General features: G+C 39.7%; 2 protein-coding genes across 13 annotated transcripts in view; both read right to left on the bottom strand.

The window, feature by feature from the left end:
- Positions 1–8791, bottom strand: part of si:dkey-71h2.2 (low density lipoprotein receptor adapter protein 1) — a 33815-nt gene extending 25024 nt beyond the window's left edge. For 2 of the 3 annotated variants that reach the window (XM_067481534.1, XM_067481535.1), the window contains exon 1: positions 8258–8785. In XM_067481534.1, coding sequence (XP_067337635.1) covers positions 8258–8780 — 523 coding nt within the window. In that variant the 5' untranslated portion in view covers positions 8781–8785. Of the gene's footprint in view, positions 1–8257 lie in introns of all 3 variants that reach the window. The other variant, XM_067481533.1, reaches the window with a different exon arrangement.
- A 1699-nt stretch (positions 8792–10490) lies between these two features.
- si:ch211-278j3.3 (E3 ubiquitin-protein ligase RNF19A) overlaps positions 10491–25697 on the bottom strand; it is a 19095-nt gene continuing 3888 nt past the window's right edge. Inside the window, exons 2-12 of one of the 10 annotated variants that reach the window (XM_067481521.1) lie at positions 23213–23320; positions 21663–21789; positions 21231–21561; positions 19968–20458; positions 16811–17016; positions 16513–16660; positions 14306–14468; positions 13643–13757; positions 11743–11874; positions 11336–11606; positions 10491–11227 (exon numbers count right to left, since the gene is read on the bottom strand). In XM_067481521.1, coding sequence (XP_067337622.1) covers positions 10966–11227; positions 11336–11606; positions 11743–11874; positions 13643–13757; positions 14306–14468; positions 16513–16660; positions 16811–17016; positions 19968–20458; positions 21231–21383 — 1941 coding nt within the window. In that variant the 5' untranslated portion in view covers positions 21384–21561; positions 21663–21789; positions 23213–23320 and the 3' untranslated portion in view covers positions 10491–10965. Of the gene's footprint in view, positions 11228–11335; positions 11607–11742; positions 11875–13642; positions 13758–14305; positions 14469–16512; positions 16661–16810; positions 17017–19967; positions 20459–21230; positions 21790–23212; positions 23321–25697 lie in introns of all 10 variants that reach the window. The other 9 variants (XM_067481523.1, XM_067481525.1, XM_067481518.1 and 6 more) reach the window with 9 other exon arrangements.

Below are 25697 nucleotides of genomic sequence, written 5' to 3'. Positions count from 1 at the left end.
GTCCCCAGAAGTGTCCAGAGAATAAAATGAGATTAGCATTGGGCTTATTTGGTGGGCAGGCATTATTCCATGCTTAAAATTAAAGGTCAACACAGATGTTTCGGTATCATTCCTGAATGGTTGGCTCTACGGTAGCCGCAGTCACAATTTGTGCAAATATTTGCTCTTCATGCAGTGACAGTTGGGTTGCGGATGGTACAGTATACTGTGGTCCAGGATCACTAAGCCTAATAAAAAGCCAATGTGAATAGTTTTTGTTAAATAAGCCACATGGCCTAATGTGAGGATGGAGAAATCACAGGGGGCATTTGCACAAGAATAACAGATGACAGTGTTTACTGTAATCTAGTGATTGTGTTAATCCTAGTAAGACCGGGGTAAATCTACTATAGGTGGTTGAAATTATACTGATCATACTTATTCAAATTATCATTAATTATCATTATCATTATGAATCGCTACAGCTTCACCTTTCTATGGCAGTGGAGGTGAAGGTTATCAACTAAACACAATTTAAAATGAGGACAAATAGAAAAAACCTGATTTACTTCACTGGTTTAATTCAAGAAACCAATTATTCTATAGAAATGCTATTAGATAGTCGTTTGCTTGACTAGAAGACCCAGAAAAGGTCTATTTCAGACTTATCAGCATGATGCATTTTTCAAATGCTTAATGCTGCATATGTTTTATAATAAACAAAGGGTCAAATGATAATGTTTATTGAGAAAAGGCTTCTCTTGTAGTGACAAACAAAAGAGAGAAATATCAACCAACTCTGCAGTTACCAACAGCTCATCCAAAGATGGATTTTCTGCCCTTAGGCTCTTTGTTTTGATAGTATAGACCACAACTTCAACATCTACAACCTTTACTAACCTCATTTCTAGCAGCAGGCAGTTATTTTCCACATAAATACATGCTACCACATCCAGCACCAAACATAAAGAGAAAACAATCAGCGACTAAAGAAGCAAGCAGGACACACACACATTTGACTGACTACTTTGTATCTCTGTGTGCTCTCTAACATTTTAACCATGACATTTTTTGTCAACATATCCTTTACAGCTTGTAACACTGTCTGCAAGCGACCCAAAAATAAAATCTATATCAATTAATTCAGGTATAACATGGCCAGTGTTTTGCAGTCAGATTGACTCTTCTTGCTGTTGAACAGGTAAAATTCTTACTTCAAAGTTGATTTAATTGGGTGTATGAGTTTTTATAAAGGACAAAGACTGGGATCTGTTGTCTCCCATGTCTTTTCAACCCTGATCATTTGTTAATCGTCCAGAGAGCTTTAAATTTATATATATCTCATATTATTCAGAAAAATCTATTTATCTGCTTCACTATGAAGTAATTAGTAAAACACTGCCTCTGGGAATGTTTGCTATAGACTGTTTACAATCTGCTGGCAGTTATGGTTTATCATTGACAAAAGGACATTTAATATGGAGCTAACTTGCACAGTAAACATCTATTGAAGGTGCCTTTCACTTTGTTACTCTCTGTCTATGCCTGAAATACAGACTGCTCGTGTCTGTTAAATTAGTAACTGAATCACTGAGAATTAAAGCTGTGAATTGGGAACAAGGAGTCTTTAAACACCAATATTATGAGGTAAGTTCACTAGAGAAAGAGTAAAAAATTCCATGAGCACGCCAAGGTAACACAACCACAGAGATTCTGCCATACTGTAGGAAATCTTTCCTCCCAGCTATTTATTCATAAAGTATAATTGCTAAGCTCCATGGAAGGATTGTTTTCATTAGCAATTCAAACAGGGCATGATTTTGTTGTTGCTGAAACAGATCTTTCCCCCTGGAGTCTGTTGGCTCCCACTGCAACATCTTCATCAACTATAAATTGCTTCTTCAAAACAAAGCTAATCATGTAAAAAAAAAAACAAATTTTTAATATTTTGTTTTCTACTCATGGATGAAGCTATCGCTCATAAGAGAAAAAACAAAAACTGAATCAGATTTCCCAATCCCGATTTCAAGCTGAGTGCTAAGAACACTTTGCTTGAGCATCCATTAGCTTTTCCATCCATTATCACACCACAGAAAAAACAAGTCACCTTTGAGATCTGCTGATCTCATTTGAGACAGTGTATCTCTGCTCCTCTTTAATAGATGACTCTCCTAATGCAGCAGGACACTTTAGTGTCATCTAGTGAGTGATAGGCGTTAGTCTGACACAGCTGGGTCTTTCTTCTCCAAGGTTTCAGGATATTAAGGGTGTAATCAATGTGAGTGCTTGAGCTATGCCTTGCAGTTTGGTGATATTTTTTTTTATATTTTGTGGGGGAATGTTTTGCTCTTTATTAATATCAAATGCAAGTTAGGGATTTAGATCCCAAGTGGGGTATGGGTACAGAAGGTTGGAGGTACTGCACATGCAGGGGCTACAGTACTGTTTCGTGATACTTAATACTTGAGCCCTGTGCTTTATGATGTTCAATTAATCAAACTTAGTGAAGACAATTTTAGATGAGCAGCAGTTTCCTTATGTTTTCAGCGTCTTTAAGAGTCATTGTTAAATTATCTAAAGATCATCAGTTGACTTGTCTCTCAGTCACAGCTTTTTTTTTTTTTTTTACTTTTCCCAATTAATTTGAAAAGAAAAGACACCAAGATAACTTTCAGTTCAGTTCAGTTAGTATGAGAACGAGTACAGATGTAGTATTCGTGTATATTTTAAGCACAATAATATGCACACAATTTCTGAGTTACAGTTTTTCCATTTTCACTTTCACAGTATAAGGTTATTTATAGTTCTGGGTTCCTTGGCTTTTGTTGCTGAGCTCAGATAGGGGCATGATGTGTCAGACATGGTGAGCGGAGTTTGAATTTTTTACAGCAAGAGAGCATGAAGATGGGATTTAGCTCTTTGGTGGAGGAGCTGATTCAACTGATACAGACACGCACATACATTAAGGCATTTTAAATACTTAATCTCTCTCACATAGTGTACACACACACACACGCTCAAAAAGACTCTTACATCAGAGTCACAGCATATCCCTTTTTACAGACAGCTGCCATGGACTTCAGACGGACAAAGAACTCTAAAAAATATATTGTCAACATCATGAAATATATCATTATCACATATAAATGCTGATTTGAAAGTGAGTTACTGGAGGACCACTTACAGCCTAAAAATAAAGATTTATCGTTGGTCCTACAAGGAAAATACACGGAAAGAGCTGCAGCAACTTTCTCAAAAATATTTAATAAATTGGTTTTAAAGGCTCTAACTTGACCCGACTAATACAGCCATCTTAAATCCCTCACAATAACACCTCTGTTTTGACAAGAGAACAGGAGAGAGTCAGTGTTTTTTCAGCTAAAAACATCATCTACTATCCTTAGACCAAGAGGAAGAATTAAGGTGAATCTCTCTGGCACGGTTGGTATTTTAAGGCATGATAGTTGGATAAGACAGATGGGCTCCCACTAAGCTTTGATTAAACCCAGAACTATGACAGGGGAAGAATGGGGCAATATTAAATTTCAAAACACCCTCAACAACTGCAGGATTAACGCACAAGCCGAAAAGTGTGACAAGAGGACTAGTGAGTGCAGTGAAGCACTTGTCAGTGTGAACGCAGCATGAACAGCACTGTTCACACCTGCCCAAAGCAACCTGCTCAAAACCATGTTTGGTGTGACAATATCCTAAATCCACTTACTATAATACTGTGGGGTTTTTTGTCGACTGAGGAAAATGCAACAAAAAACACCTTTGTGCCTCGAGCTGGATGATGAGGAGTCAATCTGTTAGTTGGGATATTTTACAAGAAACTAAAATAGGGCAAAAATCAGATAACAGGCAATATTGTACTAGAGGATTATAGTAGAGATTATTGCATTAAACATCTAACATCAGAGACACAGTATCCTTGCACTCCAGGAGATTACGAAGACACATTTCCAAACTTGTTTAAATAAATTCCACAAAAAGTGCTTTTGAAAAGGATCCAACTAAACTGACTGTTGTAGGAGACTTAGCTTATGTAGTTCCCTTCTGACCAAAGTGGAAAAAGTCAATAGGTCATACACTCACAGAAAAACCCTGTTATTATTCATGTAACCAAATAAAACTGCCTTTGAACATCGTGTTCACTCATTTCATGGCCATAGTCTACTTAACCTCTAAATTTCAGCCCTGTACAGAGGATTATAGAAAGCAAACTGAAGCAAATCCTAATTATTTTACAATAACAGTAAGATTTTTGCACATGAATTCAAAGGCCCCTCCAGGATACATGGTGGTTTTAAATAGTTTAAATTCATCAATTGGATGTGAGCCATTCGTTACAACTTTGGAATCTGCTGATCTTTGAAATAAGAAATCCATTAGACAGGTTACTTTGCTCAAAGCACACTTCATGAAAACTCATTAGCAGCACTTCGTCATCTAATCTAAATCTCGGTTTCCAACTGGCGAGACTGATGAGGTTTTGAGCAGAAATTATGCAGAGTATAGGTGGGAAATCTGTTCATGTAATCAGCATCTGACATACTGAAGCTCCGCTCTGAGCACATATTGGTTTGCTCTGGCTGATTTTAACACTTTTTCCTGGAATAATTCTCCTTGAATGGAAATAAAAAGCATGAAAATCCCAGCTGCTTTGACTTAATCCGTGGCCTGGACAGAAAATTGCACCTCAATTTCAAATGATTTATTCAGTGTTCTGAAAAAATTCTTCCACAAATTCCACAAAGACCATCTATTCTCGGGTGGCTTCAGATATCTTGCCTGTAGCTACCCAGTGAGTGAGAGTACACACTTACTGCCCTGCCTGTCAAATTCTCATGTGTGTATGCAACTGTAGCCAGGGCGCTGTTGTAAAAGGTCATGTACTGTATGGTAATACAACCTTTCCTGTAGATGTCATGTTGAATAACCTGATGCTCTAACTACTGAAAGCACTGCATGAGTTCCTAGCAAAAATAAAGCAAACTTGTAGTTTCATTCAAACTTATTTCCTTTGACAGTACGAGTATCCAGAATAAGCTAAGACACAGCGTTTCAGCGTTTCGAGCACCAAAAATGAGTAAACACTTATGTCTTGGTTTCTCTGGCTGCAGATAATTTCTGATACTTATTTGCAAAGCCGCACTGATGACTCTTTTATTATGCATCATAACACAAATCCAAATCAGCCCCCAATTATTAACTCCTCATCTTATTTATCAGACTTTGAGAATGGAAATCCCCTGTAATCTGTTACACACACTAATACCAGCTGTCATGCCTCTGTCTGACATGTCCTCCATCATTATCCTGTCCAACCCTGCATTCCCACCCATTGCTTCTGCTCTCTCCTCCTCCTCCTCCCTGGGATGTTCCTGACTCTCGGGTTACTGAGTCTTAACGAGCCACTGAGAGATAATTGCTTCTCAAGGGGCAGTGCTAACTGACACCACTGCCTCCTGCATGTCATTTAGTCAAGCCCCCTTAGGTTTCATATACCCTGTGCTGTGTTCACTGCCAGAGTTTCCAACCAGTCAAACCTAATGGCTGTGGAGTCCACTAATGGCAGATCAACAGCTTTTCGGATTTAGACAAGCTGCACACATTTTTCAAGAGCTAAACAAAGAAAGTTTACAGGGTTTTTTTTTTTTGTTTGTTTGTTTTTTTAAGACACACATAATCTGTACAGGATTTAAATTTGATGCAGACTGTACATAACTGGATGTCGTTGGTGCCAAAGGCAAATGTGTGTGACTTCTGAGATACAGAAAGGTCTGTTGTGCTTCTGTGTGGCATGATCCGAAGGGATGGCTTGTACCCCAGGCACATGCTGTGTCCTCTTCCATCTTGCCGGTGGCTGCGACCTCAACAGAATGACAATGGATGGCCACAAGGGCTGGTGGGGGAGTGCTGTACATGTCAGTTTTATGCTGGCTACAGTAGTTGTACAGAAATACATTGTTTTATGTTAGCAGAATAGAAATGGAATTATTCTGCTTGTTTAAACACACATCAGGGATGTATGTGTGGTGATAAGTACTTTGCAGCCTAACAGGGATTTACAATATTCTTTCCATTTATTAAGATTCATTTTTTGCGAACCACAGTGGAGTATTTACAGGGAATGTCATGAAAACCCAGGAACAGTCTTTAGCCCTTTCTATTTCTAACATGGAATATGTAACAATGCTTGGTACATCTAAATTACTGTTGTGACTTTATTCAGACTTGACAGGACCTTTCGAAAAAAGGTCCACAAAAATGTTTGGTGTCTGGTGCACGGGAGACAGAGTGACAGCACATTATGGTATTATTTTTCCATTGAATACTTCCAATAGTCACCGTTGTAAGAGGTGATGAATACTCATCCGTGTTCTTTTGAATACGTTTTATAATTCAAAATGTCAAACATTACCAAAACACAGAATGACAATGTTGTACATATTTCATGTGAACAAATAGATAGTTGTTCACATGAAATATGTACAACAACAAGCATTTTGCCACAAAGTGATTTTACATCATTAATTCATGTGGAGATCTGTCCAGTCAGTACACAGGTAAATAATGCATCCCTCCTTCCATCCTTTAATCACACCTAATTTGTGCAGCTGCAATGTTGCCTTATTTGCATTCCTACAGCCAGCTTTGACGCATCGCCACATGCTGGCATACAGTACAGGCACTGTCCTCTATCCAAATTGCCTACTAAGTAGCTTCTGGACATTGCCGGTCACCCTCTGTCAGTCTGTACTGTCTGTGACTGCTGTGTTGCTCTAGCCTGATCCCTCTGGCGGCTCACAAACTGCTCTTGCCATCAGGCGCTGAAATCCACTTGGATTCTGATCTGACAGTATCACTCCGATTTTCTCCCCCTTCTCTTTCCGACGCCAGCAACAATAAGAGGAGACAGGCACAATGCAAAGGCTCCTGCTAACAATGCCACATTGACAATGTCTTTCCCAGACATTATTTTGACGGTTTGATTGTCAGCTTTTTTCATGACAAACTCACCATAATAATGATGGAAAAATGATGATGTTGGTGGTGATGAGGAAAATAATGACTCATATCTATTAATGTTTGTACAAAAATGAAGATCAGAAGTTTAAAGCTCAGCAGGCATCAACAGTGGAAAATCCAAATAATTTAAGGCAACAAGTCACTTAACATTACCATTCTGTGCTCACATTGAGGAGCTTATGTTTCCAGATCCATCAGATACAACAATTTAAGCACTACTCCAAAAAGAAAACTTTTAAATCCCTCACTCAACATTTAATATACAATCAATTATCACAGAACATTTTAAAGAGCATGAAAAAACAAAGCATTTCTTCCTGGCTGTGAAATTAATCAGTCATGTTTAATGAAAGCTGGCATGAGCGGCTGATTGTTCCCTAAGCAGGAATTCAGGATGAGGAAAACGCAGCGTGGCAGTGAGAGAGGTTTACAGGAGATGTAGCTGCAGGGAGGCAGCATTCAAGACATCACTTCACACATTCGTGAGGCAGCCAAGCTGCAGGCGGCAAAACAGCCCCTCACCTCCTTCTTGACACACTGACAGGGTTTGTTGCTCTGACCCTTCACTGAGCACTCACCACCTCCAGTTTTTCACACTGCAGTAGCCCAGGAGCAGCACATTTTACATAGTATTATGTGAATAATTTGAACAAATATCAACTTAGAAAGTGTTTATTAAATGTTATTTAGCTGTGACTGATCTAACACCCTAGTGTTTTTTTAATGAATAAAAAACTGGAATAATATTAATTATAGTGCATTTGTGGTAGTTGCAACATGTTCACTTTTTTCTGATTACTACTTTAACTAGCTATTCTATGAAATAGCCAAAAAACAGAAACTGACCAACAAAATTAATCAGATCTGTTTTTTTTTTTTTTTTTTTTTTTTTTTAGAAACAAGTATTTTCTTAGAGGTATTAGTCGCTGATCTAATTGGCTGTTGGTATGTAGGCTATGCTACACTTCTTGGTAAGGCACAATCTACCATCACCACTCAGAAGGAAGAAGTCTGAGGCATAAAACAGCTGGTAATGTTGCAGCTTTGTACTGTACGTGCAGCTCCATCCAAACAAAAGCTCTCCAGTGATAAAACAGTGCACTAGCTTACTGCAACCAACAACCAGGGGCTCATCTCGCCTTCCTTTCCCCCTCCGAAAGATAACACCACCTTTGGCACATCGTCACAATCTTGGCAACATTGTACCAAAGCCAAACATCTGAACGCGCATCGCCTCACTCACTCTCGTGCTTGGAAGTTCCCCATGTGTGCCGCGGAACTCCGGGGCTCTTGATAATCGCTCTGCCGGCGGATTTCAGGGCGTCCATCCCGAGGTGTGTCGGCTCTCCGGCAGGTGGATTCCCAGGTCTCCAGACCGCAGGGAGCTTAGCGCAAGCAGGCTGAGCTCGACGGCTGATGCACCAAGTAGATAAAGGCGAAGAGAAGAGTCCACTGAGCCAAGTCCCCAGCCTGTTTCTCTCTGCTCCTCCTCTCCCACGGTGACAATGTGAGCAGCCGAGGAGAAGCGGAGCCCGCTGCACCGTCTCCAAAGTTAAGGGCGTGTCCGTCCAACCTTCAGGAGCTGCATGACCCTTCCAAAGTGCTCCACTCAATGAAAGACGACTACCCTCTTTTTTCAGTACGGAGCTCCTGCACTCACCAATGACTTTACTGCACTTTTGGTCTCTCATGCTTTTCTGTGGTTTATTGACCTCTGTTGGAGCGACTCTTTCCACCTTTGGTTTGTACAGTATGTTGTTTGTCATTAGATGGGTTTTATATTTTTGAACCCAGTTTTAAAATAGCATTAATAGATTTCAAATTAAAAACCTAGTCATGGATTTGATTAAAGTCTTCCCCAGTCCACATTTTCTTCAGGTTGGTTCACACAGACATTAAAATGACAGAGCAAATAAAAACGTTTTTGCTACAAATTATTAAGCAGCAGCCACAAAGCGAAAAGGCCAATTTTGAACATATTCAGTGGGTTTTCAAGTTTGCATATTGGCGCCCTCTGTTGACTGTAACGTGTTATTGCAACGTGGATTTCCCCCCATGGCCGTGCCTCTCCAAACATTGTATTGTTATGTACTAGCAGTACATGACATCATGATCTGATCTGAGGGGGTCACAAGATGACTAACTGGAGTATAGCAATAAAGCATAAACACATTTGAGCAACACAAGAATCTAATATTTGCTTATTTGTTGATTATTTTATGTCTTGGTGGCTCAGTGGTAGAGCATTGTATTGGAAAAACAGAAGGAAGTGGGTTCAAATCCTACCGCTCTGTGTGAGACCCCACCCAGTATACCAGCCCCGATGCCAAATTAACATGCGCAACAAGTTCTGCTGTGGCGAACCCTGAAGGGATGAGCTGAAAGCTTTTGATGTTTATTTTACTTCTTCAAGGCTTTTCAAATATCAAAATCACAGAGACCTGTTGACCTGCAGCAGGTAACACAGGGTCAAAACAAGTGTTACAGTAGATTTATTTTAACACCCCTAGTTAGTAATTTTGATTCGGGACCCTGAAAAGCTATCCCAGAAAAAGCACATTAAATGTGAAAGGTCAAAGTATATACAAGACAAAATATGCATTGTGTTTTTGTCCTTCATGGTGAAGTCTTTATTAAATTCCTCTCCACATCCCAACACAGGTTATCATGTCATTTCCGAGTTCATCTCTGACAAGTATTTAACACTCAGGAAGCTAAGCGGTGCATGTATAGTCATGTATTTCTCATAAATCACCTAGAAGGGGTCATTACAGTTTAGCCTGAGGTGACATGCTGCTTCTGTAGTTTTGGTGCTCTGTGGTCACTTCAGAGGGTCTTTAGTTTATATTGAATGCTTTCAGCAGGACACATTACTGTGCACATGGGCATGTGTGTGTGTGTGTGTGTGCATATGTGTGTTGTCCTGGATGCACAGCAGATAGTAGAATCATGCAGCTAGTTATTAACTTTAGCCTCCTTAGAAAAATTGTCTTGCTGCATTGTTGGTGTCACTAATGTAAGTAAGAATCAGCATTAGCTTGAGCATTTTTAACATATTAAAGCAGTCCCCTTCTTCACTTTAAAAGAAACAGCTGGATTATAACAATGCAAAAGTGACATTGGTCCTTGTCTGCTTCCATGGAAGACTGTGGATCTGTGATTAATAGTTATAATTCACAATTGTTATAAGCCCTCCTGTCAGTTCAAACAATCAGTGCCCCAATGTCACGGAGCATCTCTGACGGTTACAAGCTTGTTATAGTTTGCAGATGTCATTTCATTTTCATTTGAACATCTTTCAAAAAGGAGTAACTGAACATTGCAACATGCTTCCATGTTGCCGAATTCACATGTAAGCACTGCATTATTAAATTCTGAAGATATTCTTTAAGTTGGATTTTTTAGTCCAGTTTTAGATATTGACTCACTGACAGGACAGCTGTTATATACTTAAGCCCCAATAAAAACAAATCATGCTTGAAGGGCTTTCTTTATTAAAAAAAAAAAAGGGGGGGGGTCACTCAGAGAAATATAAGTGTACAGCCATACAAAAAGAAAGCTTCATGAAATAGTTTCATTTTAGAGGGGGACTGAGGTAAAAGGACAACATAGAAAAAACAGACTGAACTAGTCAGCTAACATGCTCACAGTTATTTCTGTTTTAGATTTACTGATGGATGCTATCCTGTCTGCTTTACAGTTCATCCCCCTCCAGTTTTTCAGTCTCATGCGACACACACTCTCATTTCTTTTGCACTCTCTAAACTTGTGTCTTCCTTAGAGGAGCTACTGTAGAAGGCATCTGGTGGGAGGGCCCATCTTGGAAGCAGGACGTGGCCTTGGTCATGAATTTTCAGGTCAACCTAACGACGAGCTATTTTGTGGATTTACTTATTTCCAAAAAAACCTGATTAAATTCTCAACCAAGTACAAAGTCTGCATTTAAAGACCTCATACAGTGTCTATTTCAATGACTGGGAAAACTGTTCCTTCCTCCCCTCCTGGTTTCTCTCTTCCCTCCTTCTTCTCTTTGTCGCCTTCTTGTCTTTCTTCCAGTTCTGAGGCACACGAGTAGTCTTGGGACTGGGGCTGCGAGTGTCCCAGAGACTCCACTGACAAGCTTCGGTTAGACCGGATGCTACTTAGGCTGGACTGACGGGCGCCTCGGGGATGGGTCTCAATTTCTACACGAACCTCGATATTGGTTCCTTCCCTGTGGGGAAAATAGGTACAAATACATGTATTGGCTGTGAGGCAATAAGACTGTGAAAAGAGTGCCTCAAAATCATTAGAAGAGAAATTCAAAGACAACTTTCCCTACCTCAAAGGAAGTCCGTGTGTGTCATCAGTCTTGCTGTCAGGCACAATTGCCACCTCGCAGTCTGACTGGCTGTCATGGTGGGTGTATCCATGGCGGTTTGTGGCTTCATCCAATCCCACATAGCTATCTCGCTCTGGGGGTGTGGTGCTCGTACTTGGGAGGACACCCACTTCCTGTACACTGACTCTGACTTCCTGGACGCTGGTGTCGCTAAGCGTTAGGTTGTTCTGCCCCGTCCAGTGGTCAGTGACTACATGAGAGAATAGAAGATCTATAAGAGAAGTTGAAACTTCATCAGATTAAGCTGTGCTTTGGAGGAAAATCCCAACTCAGTAAAATGTCACTTATTTTTATACTGTAAATGATATCTCTAATCTAAACTTGACATTGTTATATTCTGTACTCACAGCTGGCTAAGTCCTCTAGTTGGATTTTATGTGTTTCAGGAGGCTCACTTTGTGGTCGACACCAACCGTTCTTACAGAGGGACATGGGGACCACCCCGTAGACATAAGTCAGCATTAGTGGTACACCCACACCTGCAGGAAAACAGACAAGTTTGAGAAACCAACTGTTAATATAGCGTAATAGTTTATAACTATTTATCTACAGTTTGTGACGAATTATAACATACAAGGGGCATTTAGAGGACATGTAATTTAGCTATTCTTGTAATTTAGTTTCAGAATTTGTTCAAGATGCAGGGTTTGCAAAAGACTCAAAGTTCAAAATTCAATGCAGCAGAAGGGAAAATATCCAGGTTTTTCTTGCTACCCTGGGTCAAGCTCCAAAAACATGTATTTTTACATCATCTTATAATTTTAATAGCTCTAAACGAACATAAGGGGGAGTCGATCCTGCTTCAAACACCATAGACTGTACAGTTTAATATGCCAGTACTTCTCAATCCTGGTCCCCAAGGACCCTTGCTCTGCTTGTCTTCCAACTACCCACTGCTGATTACGGACATCAGGATCATCAAGATACCATCTCAGATGAGGATGGAAAGGGGGAAGACAAAGTGAATTGTTATCTTCCAGCTTCTGATTGACTGAAAACAGGGTTAGAAAACAAGAAGACCAGGGGTCTTTGAGGACCAGGATTAAGAACCAGTGATCTAAGGGTTAGATAGATGTTAGATTTATTTATTTGACAACAAAATGTAGGCAATGAATGCATTGGGTTTCAGTAACTCTGAAAACATGTTCAAGCTTCCATAAATGCACCACCAAAAGAGACACAGCCTGTGCACTGATGGGATACAATAACACACGTTTGCTATAAGAATAAAGTAACAAAGTGTTCACTGTGATGGATCACCTGTCCCAAAATTAAGTCAAAATTAGAACAGAGCAGTAAAAAGCCAAGCAGCAGCCAAAGTCAAATTTCATTGTACCAGTCTGATTACTTCCCACTCCTTCTCAAACCTTTACAAAAGTACTTTCAACAAACCCCTGCACTCAATTTTTGTAGCGGCAGCATACTGTGTGATTATGCAACCCACGATCGAGATAGGAATTTGGGAACACAAAGCAGAGTACCAAAAAAACAAAGGGACATCATTAACACAGCAGTGACACTGGGACATTATTGACTCAGCAAGAGGGGGATTCAAAGCAAGACTATGAGCCTCTACCAGAGAACATGAGAAAATGCGTGTATTTATGTGAGTCAAAAAGAGTGAGACCCAACAAGACTGTAAGCCTGACAGAAATATGAGAAACAAAGTAATAACTGAGGAGCAGTTAGTTCAAAACAGAAGAAATATGATAAGCAGAGAGAAAGTAAAGCCAGAGTGAAAGCTGAAGGGGCGTAGACACAGGAGGGAGGAACACACAGGGGCATAAGCTGTGGGTGAAGAGTGCAGCGCTGCTAAATGTGTGCATGAGTGTGTATGTGCCAACGTGTGTGGGAGGGCCCGTCATTGTGCAGAACAGGGATGGTTGTGACACTGCAAAAGGCGGAGAAGCTGCTAAAGCCTCAAGGATTTTTCAAGGGCCATGAGTCATCGTAATGCCACTGTGCACTTGCTGTGTTTGTCTGTATTAATGAAGTCGAGTTGCATGTTTTCATACAGAAATCAGACTTGTATTTGTGTGGATGTGAAGTTAAATGGCAGATCAAGCATGAATGGATGTTCAGATGCGTATATTGTGAAATTCTGGGAAATCTTCATTTTCACTTTACACCATTGAGGGACTAAGACACAAAGGACACAGATATTACACCAACTTTGCTAATTTTACAAAAACAGTCTAATGACTTTGTGCAAGACAGAAGATGGCCATGTTGTTGTTTGCTCCTTACCCACAGTGACAGCTGCTATGACGGGTGACACAAACACTGACATCATCACCCCACTTGCCACAGTTAAGTAGTGCTTACTTCCTGAGATATTGTTTTTTTTACAGCGTCCATGAACCTGGGGGGGTAAAAAAACATATCATAAATTACATAATGGAAATTGTATTTGTTCCTTCTTGTTGTTTTCGTTTTCCACAGCCACTTGTTCCTGTGACTTAATCATGACCACTAATTATGCATCCCAGCATGCATGAGGGGAAATGAAACACAGCCTGTTCAGGTCACCGTACTATGGCAGTATTCAAACACAAAGACAGACAGACACCTAATGGTAAATTAGTTGTTCGTGACATTGCGGTGTGCCCGTTAGTCGTGAAATTAGTGTACAGATGGCCTGACCTGCAGGATGATATGTACATGATGATATGTTTGAAGTGATTTTACATTTGCTTATTACATACAAATCAACAGGATTTGAGAACACTGGTGTGTCATATACAGTCTAAAAAAAAACGTCTAATTATTTCATGTACTAAGAACATTTTCATTGCATTTTGCACATTTTGGGCTGTCTACTCATCTTGTTCAAAATTCAGCCAGTCACACAAACAAGGAAGGGGAACATTTATAGTTATTTCGATTGAGACAGTGTTCTGTGACTTGTACCTTTCGGCCCATGTAGATTGGTATGCCTACGATGATGACGGGAATGGCGATGCCTGCAATTAGGGAGATGACCACTGGCGCTCCAAGCAACATGCCCAACTGCCACAGAACTTTGCGAGTTTGTGACCATGGCTTCTTCCCCCAGAAGGTACATCCTGAGGGACTGAGACACACAGGACACACGTAAGTCGAAAGAATAAGTTTTCAAACTATCATGCACAGAGTTTAAGAAAACAAAATGTACATTGTAAAAGACATTCTGGCAACTGTAGTGGTGTGATTGTATAGATGGCAACCTCTTTGTCTGGACTTAAAACTAAGCTACTGCATGGACTGCCATGGTTATTTGTATAGACATGTATTATCCTCAACAACAACATGAAAGCCACCAGGTGCTTTCAGTGTTCTGGCCGCTCACTGTACCTGAACTATCTGTAGACGCTCACGGAGATTCACTCAGAGTCAATGTATTTGTTGCTATTATATGACGTACCATCACAATGAGCATAAATCAACTTTAATACAGATATAAAAGACCAAATGCCTTTGTTTTTCAAGAAACAAGTGGAACTTGTACAGACAAAGGCAATTTGTATCATTGTTGTCACTGCATCATTATTCAAATTGAACCATCACATCTGCATTTATCATTTTAACTCTGATTTATCTCCCTGAATTTAAGTCATTTGTAGCTACATTTCAGAGTCCCGAGTGTTACCCATTGTTGTTAGAGAAATGCAGAAGCCTCATTATTTTAACCTGGTTGACACTTGGTCCCCTGATGTGACATTATGTACAATAAATGTCACTTTAAGTGTTACTTTACTCAAGTATTGGCTTTTGATTTTGTGTTGCAATTCTAACTGCCTTGGAGACACTAAATAATGCTGTTGGTTGCTGATTTTAATCAAGCAGCAATTAACTTGTAGGAGCAGCAGTGACAGTATAAGTAACACAAATTGCATCTTGGGGCTGTCTTATTTCTTGCAAGTTTGTATCACTGCAGCAAATGTCAGCTTCTAAAAGCCTTAGAGGGAGAATTATATTTAGGTGTTATGTTTGCACTCTGAACTGGCAAATCTGCTTGGAGATGCTAGAAGCTTTTCCCTTCTAGAGTACAGATGTTCACTGTGTTTTGTGCTGTTTAAGACAAGCCGGGGTGAGGACAATAAAAAGTAAAGCGGAGGGAGGAGCAGGAAGAGAAAATGCGGCCCCTGCAGAAAGAGAAAATATTTTATTTATCTGACAGACTGACACATAAATATGCGTCAGACATCTGGCAACAGAACACATGGTATGAAAATGATGAATACATGCATAATTCACTTATACCGTCATGTAAACTTGACCCTTTTTAATTTTAGCAAACCAGCTTCTAGCTAGTCTTGTAACTCGAGTTACATGTTTTGCCGCATGGAAATATGGAGCCAAATAAAGCTGATTAATTGATGACAAGTCAGCAGTGGCTCTTTTCTAGGACTGGAAAAATCAATAGAAGCCCAGCAGAACAGTTAAAACAATGACATAGTGTATGTGCCTTGCTGACTGGACTTTTTTGTAATTTTCTGATGCCACACAGCCTGGAAAAATGGATTCTTTGGATTGGGGAAAGTGTGCTTCACACAGGGGGGACCAGCACTGTGTGACATACAGTAATCTGGTGAGGCAAAGTGCTGGGCAATCATGTAAGTGCAGGTACACATTCCTGGGGATTACTTAGTAATCTGAACGTTAGTATTTTCACTGTGTACCCTAAAGATCATCATGACCATTTAAAAAGATTTGTTTGAGATTTAAAAAGCAATTTTCTGTGTTTTGGCATTTAATAAAGAGTTCAACATACAGTTAATTGTAGTTTATTGTCTTACTGCTACCTGAAGCAGCATTCCTCTACCAATGCAGTCCCTTGTCTTGGTTTAACATAGGGTGAATATGAACATAGTCATTGATGTTGTCCAATGTTGGACAAGTTTTTCTGATTAATTGTCAAAAATCTGAATGCCTTTTTAATTGCATAAACCCAGGAGAGAGTAGGACTTGCACATACGAACCTGATACCATCATGTGTTCAACATTTTTCCCTGATAAATTACTTCAATTGTGTACTGATTATTAAATTTGTTACTAGTCCATTTCAGATTTTTAATTGATGTGAGATATGGGCATTAGATTACATATGGTTATGTCTTCATGAGCTGATTGGATACCTGAGGTAGTGCATGTCGGTGATCTCCTGCATACACAGCCAGCAGAACTGACAGGCACACACAGTGCAGTTCATACGGTTACAGCTGCCGTCATTGGTTTTCATGATGTAGGCACCACAGCGAGGGCATGCTTTGATCTCCTCTGCATCTGCAGCAAAAGAGACCACATATAAGAAGTGACCACACAAATTGATGGAATTAATTGATTTTAATTAAGCAGATTTGCTTTTAATATGCATGACCGCACTCCCCCAACTCTTAATACAAAAGATAGGGTAACAGTAGCTGCCAGTCTCACCTCCTCCGGGTTCTTCATTGAAGACGTACAGTGTGGAGGCATCGTTGCCGCCTGAGGTGTGGCGGGCTCGCTGACGCCGCGCCTGGTCACATGTCTGGTTGGGGTGCCACAGCTGCCGACAGTGGTAGCAGAATTCTGTGTCACATCCTTCACGGCCACAGCTCAGCTTGGGACACTCGGCACAGCCGTAGGCTATCACTGCATAGCTGAGGTGAGAGGGAAAGTGCAGATATAAGTGCTGGACAAGAATGGCCCTGATTTAGCTCATCATAGATTCACTCTAGGTGCAGATTCCAGTCATCATGGGGGTTTCGATCCAGGTTCTGTACCTACTCAATATTCTACTCTAACATGTTTATTTCAGGAGAGATGCGACTCACAATTGCATCAGTTTTATTCAGATATTAGGGCCTTGGTTGGCTGACTGGGATAATCACAAGAACATGGAAAAGAAAATATTATTAGATTTCTCAGCCTGTACGAGGTCAATGAATTTTTCATTGTTGTTTTTGCTCACAAACAGAACATTTGTTTACTGTGTGGCTCAGTCATTTACAATTCAGAGAGAGAGATACAAGTATCTGTGGGACTGATTTTAAAAGTTCAGCACCTGAAATCCATCCTCAGATCTTGAAAAGTCATTATGATGAAAACAAGTAACTTGATGCATGTGAAACTAATATCACTCCTCACAGGGAGTATTAAAATAAGGGTATTGTAATCAATTGATAATGTAATCATATACAAGTGAAAGAAACCACGAGTGATTCACAATCCTCCAGTATCCAAGAGGCACTGTCCTTTTCTGAATTATTTAAAAAGCTCCACCAGGCTTTTTCCTTTGGCAAATTCAGCTTCGGGATGATTTTACTGCTTTCTCCATTGCTCATAACGTACTGAAACTGTGGCAATGCCACTGGTTACATGACAGGAGGTGCTGACCTTTTATTTCTTGTAGAGTGGAGTTTTAATGAAGCCTTTTGGAAAATATGCTTATATAATAATTCATTTTTAAATCCAACTAAAATATGCTACTTTTAATAATTCATATTCTATATCTGTTTCTTTTTACAAAAACAATTTACATTTTTGTTTCTCCCTCAGTGAAGAATGTGATCTTTAAAACATGAATCCACTGCTTTGGTTACTTTCACATCAAACCTGCTGGTTACAAATGCCATGTTTGTACAATACAAGAACACCCTAAACTCAGACTTGGGATGAGCTCTGCAAAAACTTTCCATTTCAGCAGACTGATGTGAAAACAAATTCTAATGTTAAACTCTGCACATGTGTCATTCCGCTGATCAGTAGTTATGCATCCATGTAAAGCTATAACAAACAAAGCTTTTTTGTTAGGTAGGGAACTTTAAAGCCAACCTATGGAGTTTCTGACCACTAGTTGTGCCACTGAACAATGTACCATTGTGAGTGCACATGGATACACATGCAGGTTTATGCTATTGCAAGCATACAGTAATGTGCCATAACAAATGGCTACTGTTACTGAAAGTCCTGATTTTTTACAAAAACAGCTTTGACATCTGTTTATTATAGGCCTATAGGTCTGAAGGATTCAAACAATGCATTTTAGTAAAATATGCTGCATGCAAACAAAATTCTGAATGTTTAAAATAATAAAAAGTGACATAGTAAGTCATAGTAAGTCACTAGTTTGCATATTAATGGCCTAAATTTTTATTCAGAGCAACCTGACACGAGGGGCTGCAACTAACACTAGTTGTGAAATAAATGTACAGTTCATGTTCACTAAACCAAAGCTGCTTTACAGGCCTTAGTCACAAAATCTTCCTTTAATCTATATTAACAAAGTATAGCAGAAGTGCTGTTTTCCTACATTAACCTGGATAAAGAAAGTGATGTAATACTGCAGATTATGTTAATGTGCTGAAGGTTTCCTTGAAGGTTTTAAAACAACCTAAAGCACAGTAGCATTTCAATGTGCAGCACAAACATGACAAAATGTATAAAATTACAAAAATGTCCAGCTAGGCATTAGTCATTAAGACCTCTTGGAATGTGTGTATTTTTTTGGAAAAACACATATTGTAAGTGGCTGACATAAATAACATTTCAAAGGCTTTATTGGTGCTATAAAATGTTTTACCTACTTTAGAAATCATATAAAGTATTTAATTCACCACAGCATCAAACAGATTGGCATATTGATTTTTGCTCCACTCATTCATTCATTATGACAGGGCTGTAGCCACTGATAGCTGGAGACACAGACAGTGCCTCCTGAACCCTGGAGCATATGTGCTTTTGACCACAAATATCTGCTGGGCACACACTACATGCGTGCGCATGCGCGCACACACTCACACACACACACACACACACACACACACACTAAGATTTCCCATCAGCTGCCCTATCTTGTTACCATCCATAAACATTAGGATGACACACCAATGGATCAGTGATTGTGCATGTACAACAGAAGACAAGGTGATAGTTAACTCGGAACATGTTTTGTTGTTGCATTGCATTGTGGTTTATGAAAAGGGAAACAAATCTTCCTCTCTTTATGATTTATGATGATGTCTAAGATCAATTCTGCAATGAAATTAGATTGTAGCTGTAGCTAACTTTAAACATCTCCACATGATAATGTAACCCCGTCACCCACAGGGAGCAAAACAAATGGTGCCCCAAATGAAAGGCTTATCTCCAATAACTTGTGTAACTGTAGTAAGTTGGGGAACTCTTCCTGTAAGTCAACATTTAACACGTGTTTAAGGGTTTACAAATTAAAAAACGGCTTTATCATTTCTAACCATTTGTTTTTCTGTACATTGTGGAGATCTAACTTTAAACAGTGTTGGGGATGCATGTAAAACTCAAACTGGTCTTTCGCTTGCTGCCAGTTTATCTTTTCCATTGTCTGCCCATCATTCATTCATTAAAAAAGTTGTTGCTGGTGGGATGACAGGGGTTTGATGATGGCTTTTAAATTTGTCGCAATGGATCGGGGCTGTAATTTTTTGTCAAGTTGATCACAGGACAAAAACTTGCTACTGTGTGGCTCACAAAGTAAAGAAAAATAAAGTTTTCATGTCATTGTCATTTTTCTGCACTAAACAGACAAAGACATGAAATATAAAAATTTTTATGTAAATAACCTGATTCTCACCTGCAGTCAGGCGCAGGGCACCAACGTGTATCTGGATCTGCAGCCAGAAAACGCCTCAATTGGTATTCCTCAAACCGTTCCAGAAGAGCCCGGTCATCCAGGATGGCACGGACATCTAGTGGTGCCAGTGTCTCAGGGCACTGTGGGCAAGCAATACCCACCCGGCTCTCTGATATCTCAATGCGCAGGTACTGCCGGAGGCAGTCAGAGCATGCTCGGTGAGAACAGGAGGTGAGTCGTGGGAACTGGCACCGCGGTTGACTGAGCAGGCACAGTGGGCACTCTTCTACGTGTTCATCCAATAGCTGCTCCTGGCTGGAGGATGAGAGGGACAGGACGCCAGTGGAGCCACTGCTGACCCCACCCACGCATTGGCCTGTGGCAGCACCATCAGCAGCAGCCTCAGCCATTGTTTGTGGACCTCCTCCTTCTTTTTTTTCTGGTCCAGAAACTCTTGATTCTTCTGCCTTTTCTGCTGTGGGGTTGAGGTCCTGTGAATAATTACAGTGCTGCTGATTTACCAAAACCCATCATGTGCGTTAAACTTATCTTCATGCTCAGGGTGAAGGTTACAGATGATTGACTTTAAGAATTTTCTGCTGCTGTTCATAAAACTGTTTTCAGGATCATCTGCATGTTCCACTGAAAATCATAATGGAGCTGAGTGGTTACTGTGTTATCTTTGATCTACTTAGTATCTAGGCAACATAATTTCTAGAAATGATCAATTAGCTAAATAAACACCCTAATGGATTTGGGCTATAACAGGGAGGAGGAGAAAGCAAGCAGAAGGTAAGACATCCAAAGTTAATGATTTGCAGCCTCCCCATTAGGTTTCATTTTAAAGCACCAGACCAAGACATTTAAAATGTATTTATGTATTTATAATGTCTGTAAAACCTAGCTCTAAATCTGAATTAAGAGCAGTGAATAAATGTTTTTTTTTGTTTTTTCCATTGTCATTCTAGAAGTAAGTCCTATGTGCTGTATGTTTCAAAGGTACACATGCAATTTTTAATTGTAATCAACCTTCAAATGTGGCTGTGTACTTGTCTCGACATTGAGGTGTGGTGGAAACCAGGAGGAAGATTCAATTGCAAAATTTAAAAATGTGTGAAACTATGTCACACATCAGTAAAAATGAATACACTTTTGGAAACTATAACTCAAACTGGAACTGAAAAAACTAATCATACATATTTTACTCCTGCCTCGCTTTCGCTCACTCCCAAACAACTGCAGCATTAGTAGACATAACCTCACCTTCTCTGGATGCTCGCTCGGCGTCAGCGTGATGGCTACCTCCTCTTTGGGCCACATTTCCACAGGTCTCTCGGGCCTCGGCTCCGATTTGGGCTTTCTGCTGAAGAAATTTAAGAAGCTCAAGGGCCCCGTCTGCTGCTTGGGCCTCTTCATGGTCCAGGAGGTCTAGGTCTAGAGCAAGAGCAGCGACTGAGGAGTGCAGGCCAACGACCATCAGCAGGATGCAAGTGTGTCTGTTTGTGTGTGTTTGTGCGTGCGTATGTGGTGTGTGCCTTTAGTGAGCAAAGGGAGTTCTCACGGCTCAAAGTATTGGAGCTGGGCTGCTACTCTGCTGCATGAGAGAGAAAGAATGGGAGAGATGGACGAGGAGACGACAGGGAGGAGGTAATCCCTGCTTGAGGGGAACATCACTAATTTGGAGCCTTTCCAAACCTGCTCATGTGTTTACTTTGTCTCTTCAGTCGTCTTCCTCTACTGCAGTCCCCTTGTCTGAGCTAGTCCTGATCTGGCCGATAGTCCTTCGTCATTTTAGGTCTTTCCTTCACTGGCAATTTGAAACCTGAAAGCAAAAATTTAACTCATGACAAAAATTGTAATGTATCAGTTACTGTATAAGGGCATGTGCTGAATTCTCTGTATGGTAACATTTTGTGATACGTTATATTATAAAAATGCATTTAAGGATTTATGATTTTTTATAAGTTGTTGATATGTAAAAATATTAAATGTCATGGTAATGATGTAAATTGGAGTCTAAACAATATTATTTATTCATGTCTATCGATAATTGTGAAAAAACTGTTTTTTTACCTCTTTACCTCTTGTGACAATGTAATTTATTCTTGATAAAGTGTATATCTTTTCAAAACTTTATTGATCAATGTCTTCCAAACATATTACAATGAAAATTGAACCACAATTAACCTTTGCAATAAAGAGTAATGTGAAAAATTTATGGATAACAGTGTCTATATATCTATATATATCTATATATATAGATATATACCTATATTTATATCTATATAGATAGATATACATATATATCATTATTTTTATTATTTTTATTTACCATGTAATCAGCCACAACTTGATTCAGTTAGTAATTTGCACTCATGTACTTATTTGGAACATTTGTTTTTGTATTTATATGTAGAAACCCCATGTTCATCTTACAGTGTCTTGTTGTGAATACGTGCCTTCACTAACTGGTTTTACCCTTTTTCTGAGTGGCTGTGGCTCAGCCAGTAAACCAGTCATCCATAAACCAGAGTCAGTGACTTGATCGCTAGTTCCCCTGGGCCACATTTTGAACTGTCTTTAGCCAAGATGCTGACCCTACTAAGCAACAGTGCCTTGAATAACAGTTGTCTACAACATCTGCCCCATGGGATATAAAAAGTACCTAAAAAAAAAGGTATTTGTTGAACAGCTCATCAGTTTCGAGGGATTTTAGCCCATTCCTCCTTATAAAACAGCTCCAAATTAGGAATGATGTTTAGTTTCCATGCATGAACTGCCCTGCTTTAGGTCTTTACACAGCATTTCTATAGGATTAATGTCAGGACTTTTTCTTGTGCTGGAATGCAGTGTTTGGTCAGTGCCAAACATAACACTTGTCATTCAAGCCAAACAGTTCTACTCTCATTTACCCAGAGAACATTTTTCCACATGGCCATGAACAAACAGGTGAAATAAAGTGAACCCTATTTATCTAGTTTTAGTATTGAGTTGAGGTCAAACAGTGTCCCTGTGCATGGACATTAACTTTTCCCCCCTGGTTCCTTTTTTTTCTCCATTTACTTCATGCTATTATCATTAGAAACATAATATTTATTACGGCAAAAATGTTCCACAGAAACACAAGATTCTATTCTGTAATAAACTGTTCATTAAGTCTCTTCTGGGGTTTTTTCACACAGTGGCATGAGCAATATGGTTATAGTCATGAGACACAAAGTGTAGCTGGATGGGAGCCTTCTTACTTTTCTGACAGAAAGGAACAGGCAACAGTCAGTGAAGAGGTAGTTATAGCTCATTCTCCCAACTCTTTCTGTCTCCCATTAGGCAGAACGGAGCTTTCGTAATCAGGCCTACAGAGGAAAGAGGGCATGAGGTGATTCATACAACCCCAGACCAATTAAAACGTCTCTCTTTATGTGTGCATCATGTCAAATCAGACCATGGAATAATATGATTTAATTTAAAATGTAAATCTAAAAAGTCAAATCCACTACCTTTAATAATTATGTACCTTTTTATATTAAAGTGGACTCCAATTACAATAACCAGAGACATGGTATAATCTCAGGAGCCAGTATATGCTTCATCATTCATTCACACAATAAATTCACACAATAAGTGTTTAAGTAACACTAGAATGCCCAACATGCATTTTTTTGCGCAGAGAATTAGAGTTGTGTTAATATTATAGTCTTGTCGATGTTTTCAAATTGTCATTAATAGCAGGCCATCCTCGTAGCAGCACATCATTATAGAGTAAGTAAAAAGTGAAGAAAAGACAGTCTTGCCCTTTGAGAAGTTGGGACCTTAAACCAGCAAACAGTGTTGGTGCACATTTTTGTATATGTATTTTACTCATATACAATTGAGCCATATTGCTAAAAAATAACAATTTAGGTACAAAGGTGCAAAGCACAGAGAAACAGTGTTCATATACTTTATGCTGCATGTTAAAACTGCCGTTATCATTTGTGCAAGCGAAGTTAAAAATCCTCTTTAAAAGAATCGGCTCCTTAATCTTTTTAAAAATGTATAAGACAGATATTTAAATATGGGGAGGCTGTGGATCAGTTGGTAAAGGCAGTCGTCCATGGACCACAGGGTCAGTGGTTTGATCCCCGGGCTTGGCTATATGTCCAAGTGTCTCTGGGCAAGACACTGAACCCCTAATAGCCCATTTCCATCCCCAGGTGTGCAGTGCCGGTCCAAGCCCGGTAGAAATTGGGAAGGGTTACGTCAGAAAGGGCATCTGGCGTAAAAACTCTGCCAAATCAACATGCGGACAGTGATCTGCTGTGGCGACACTGAACTCATGGGATAAAAAATAAGACAGATATTTAAATAAGATGATGCATTGATAGATGCTAAATCTGATGAAATAGATCCCAGGGTACTTCCAATAATTTTAACAAACTAGAGCAAAACAGAAATAGATGAAAAAGTCATCTATGGCTCACCCACATACACACAGAAATGAGTGTTTTTAAATTCAAGCTCAGTGGGCTCCAGGGCTCATCGTGCCACAGTACAAGGCAGAGTACCAAGTAATGAGACACCATCATTCGCTGCCTAATGACTTCAAGTGTTGTGGTGAGGAAATTAACTTATTCATCTAAAAATTCACTTAAAACTGTTCTGCACAGATCTTTACACCAGATGTTCTTCCTGCCACAGCCCTTCCTGCCGAAGCCCTCCCATTTTATCCAGGCTCAGGACTGGCACCAGGGTGGCCCTTGGTGACTGGGCATGGCCACACTCGGTGTGGTGGGATTCGAGCCTGGGGCCTTCTGCATCCCAACCTGATGCTTTACCCACTGAGCAATCAGGCCCCCTCTACATATAGCATAATATAAACATCTAATTTCTCTGCAAAATGTCTGCAAAGTTTATTGTATCAAAAGATTAATTGTGAGCTTGCTATTCTGCATGCATGGTGGCCAGATTTGACCAGGATTTGGGAGCTCAGACTTGGACTGATAATGAGCTACAGTAGCAATACTACCCAGACAGGTTTCAAACTTCCTTTCTTTAGAATCAGCCAAAATAGTTCCTTTCAGTTATGCATAAGACTTAGTGTAGCAAGGTTACACCAATGTACTCATCTCAAACAAGGATTGCAATAATTTTAGCCCTTTTTAGTGGATAAAATGCAGAATGTCAGAACCAGAGCTATGCCTTCCCTCTCCTCCCCCATCCCCTGCATTTCACAAGCAACAGTCCAGAAGATTTGTTTCTCCCACCTCAATAAGCTGGCCAAAAGTATGAATTTATTCCTATTTACTTATTAGCCTGCTTAGTTTTATACCTGCTACTACTCAACCACTTAAAAAATAAACATGGACCCTCTTCTAACTTAAAATAACATGTAACCAAAACTTTAGGGAAAGAAATAAATCAGTCCAGATGCTTTAAATGCGTTAATTTTACAAAGCTGTGTAAATGCAATCCAAATGAAACAGCTGATAGTTTTCTACAGCTCAATAATTATAAAACTAATATGCATTATTTGTGTTCTATCAAGCCTTGTCCTTAAGGTGGAAGAAACCTTTGGTTCCTTTTCTTCATCTGTGAAAATCACAGTGTCACTCTCTGGCTGACATGGAGACGATCATTCCTGCTTTTATTTAATGCCATATTGATTATTTATTTTATTTTTCACTTACAAAAACATTTCTTTTTTTAAGATTGATTCTAACACAGAGGCCCACTTAGCATTAGATCTTCTGA

Source organism: Channa argus, chromosome 17, assembly GCF_033026475.1.
Source record: "Channa argus isolate prfri chromosome 17, Channa argus male v1.0, whole genome shotgun sequence".
Taxonomy (NCBI): Eukaryota; Metazoa; Chordata; class Actinopteri; order Anabantiformes; family Channidae; genus Channa; species Channa argus.
This window is presented reverse-complemented; position numbering and strand designations above follow the sequence as displayed.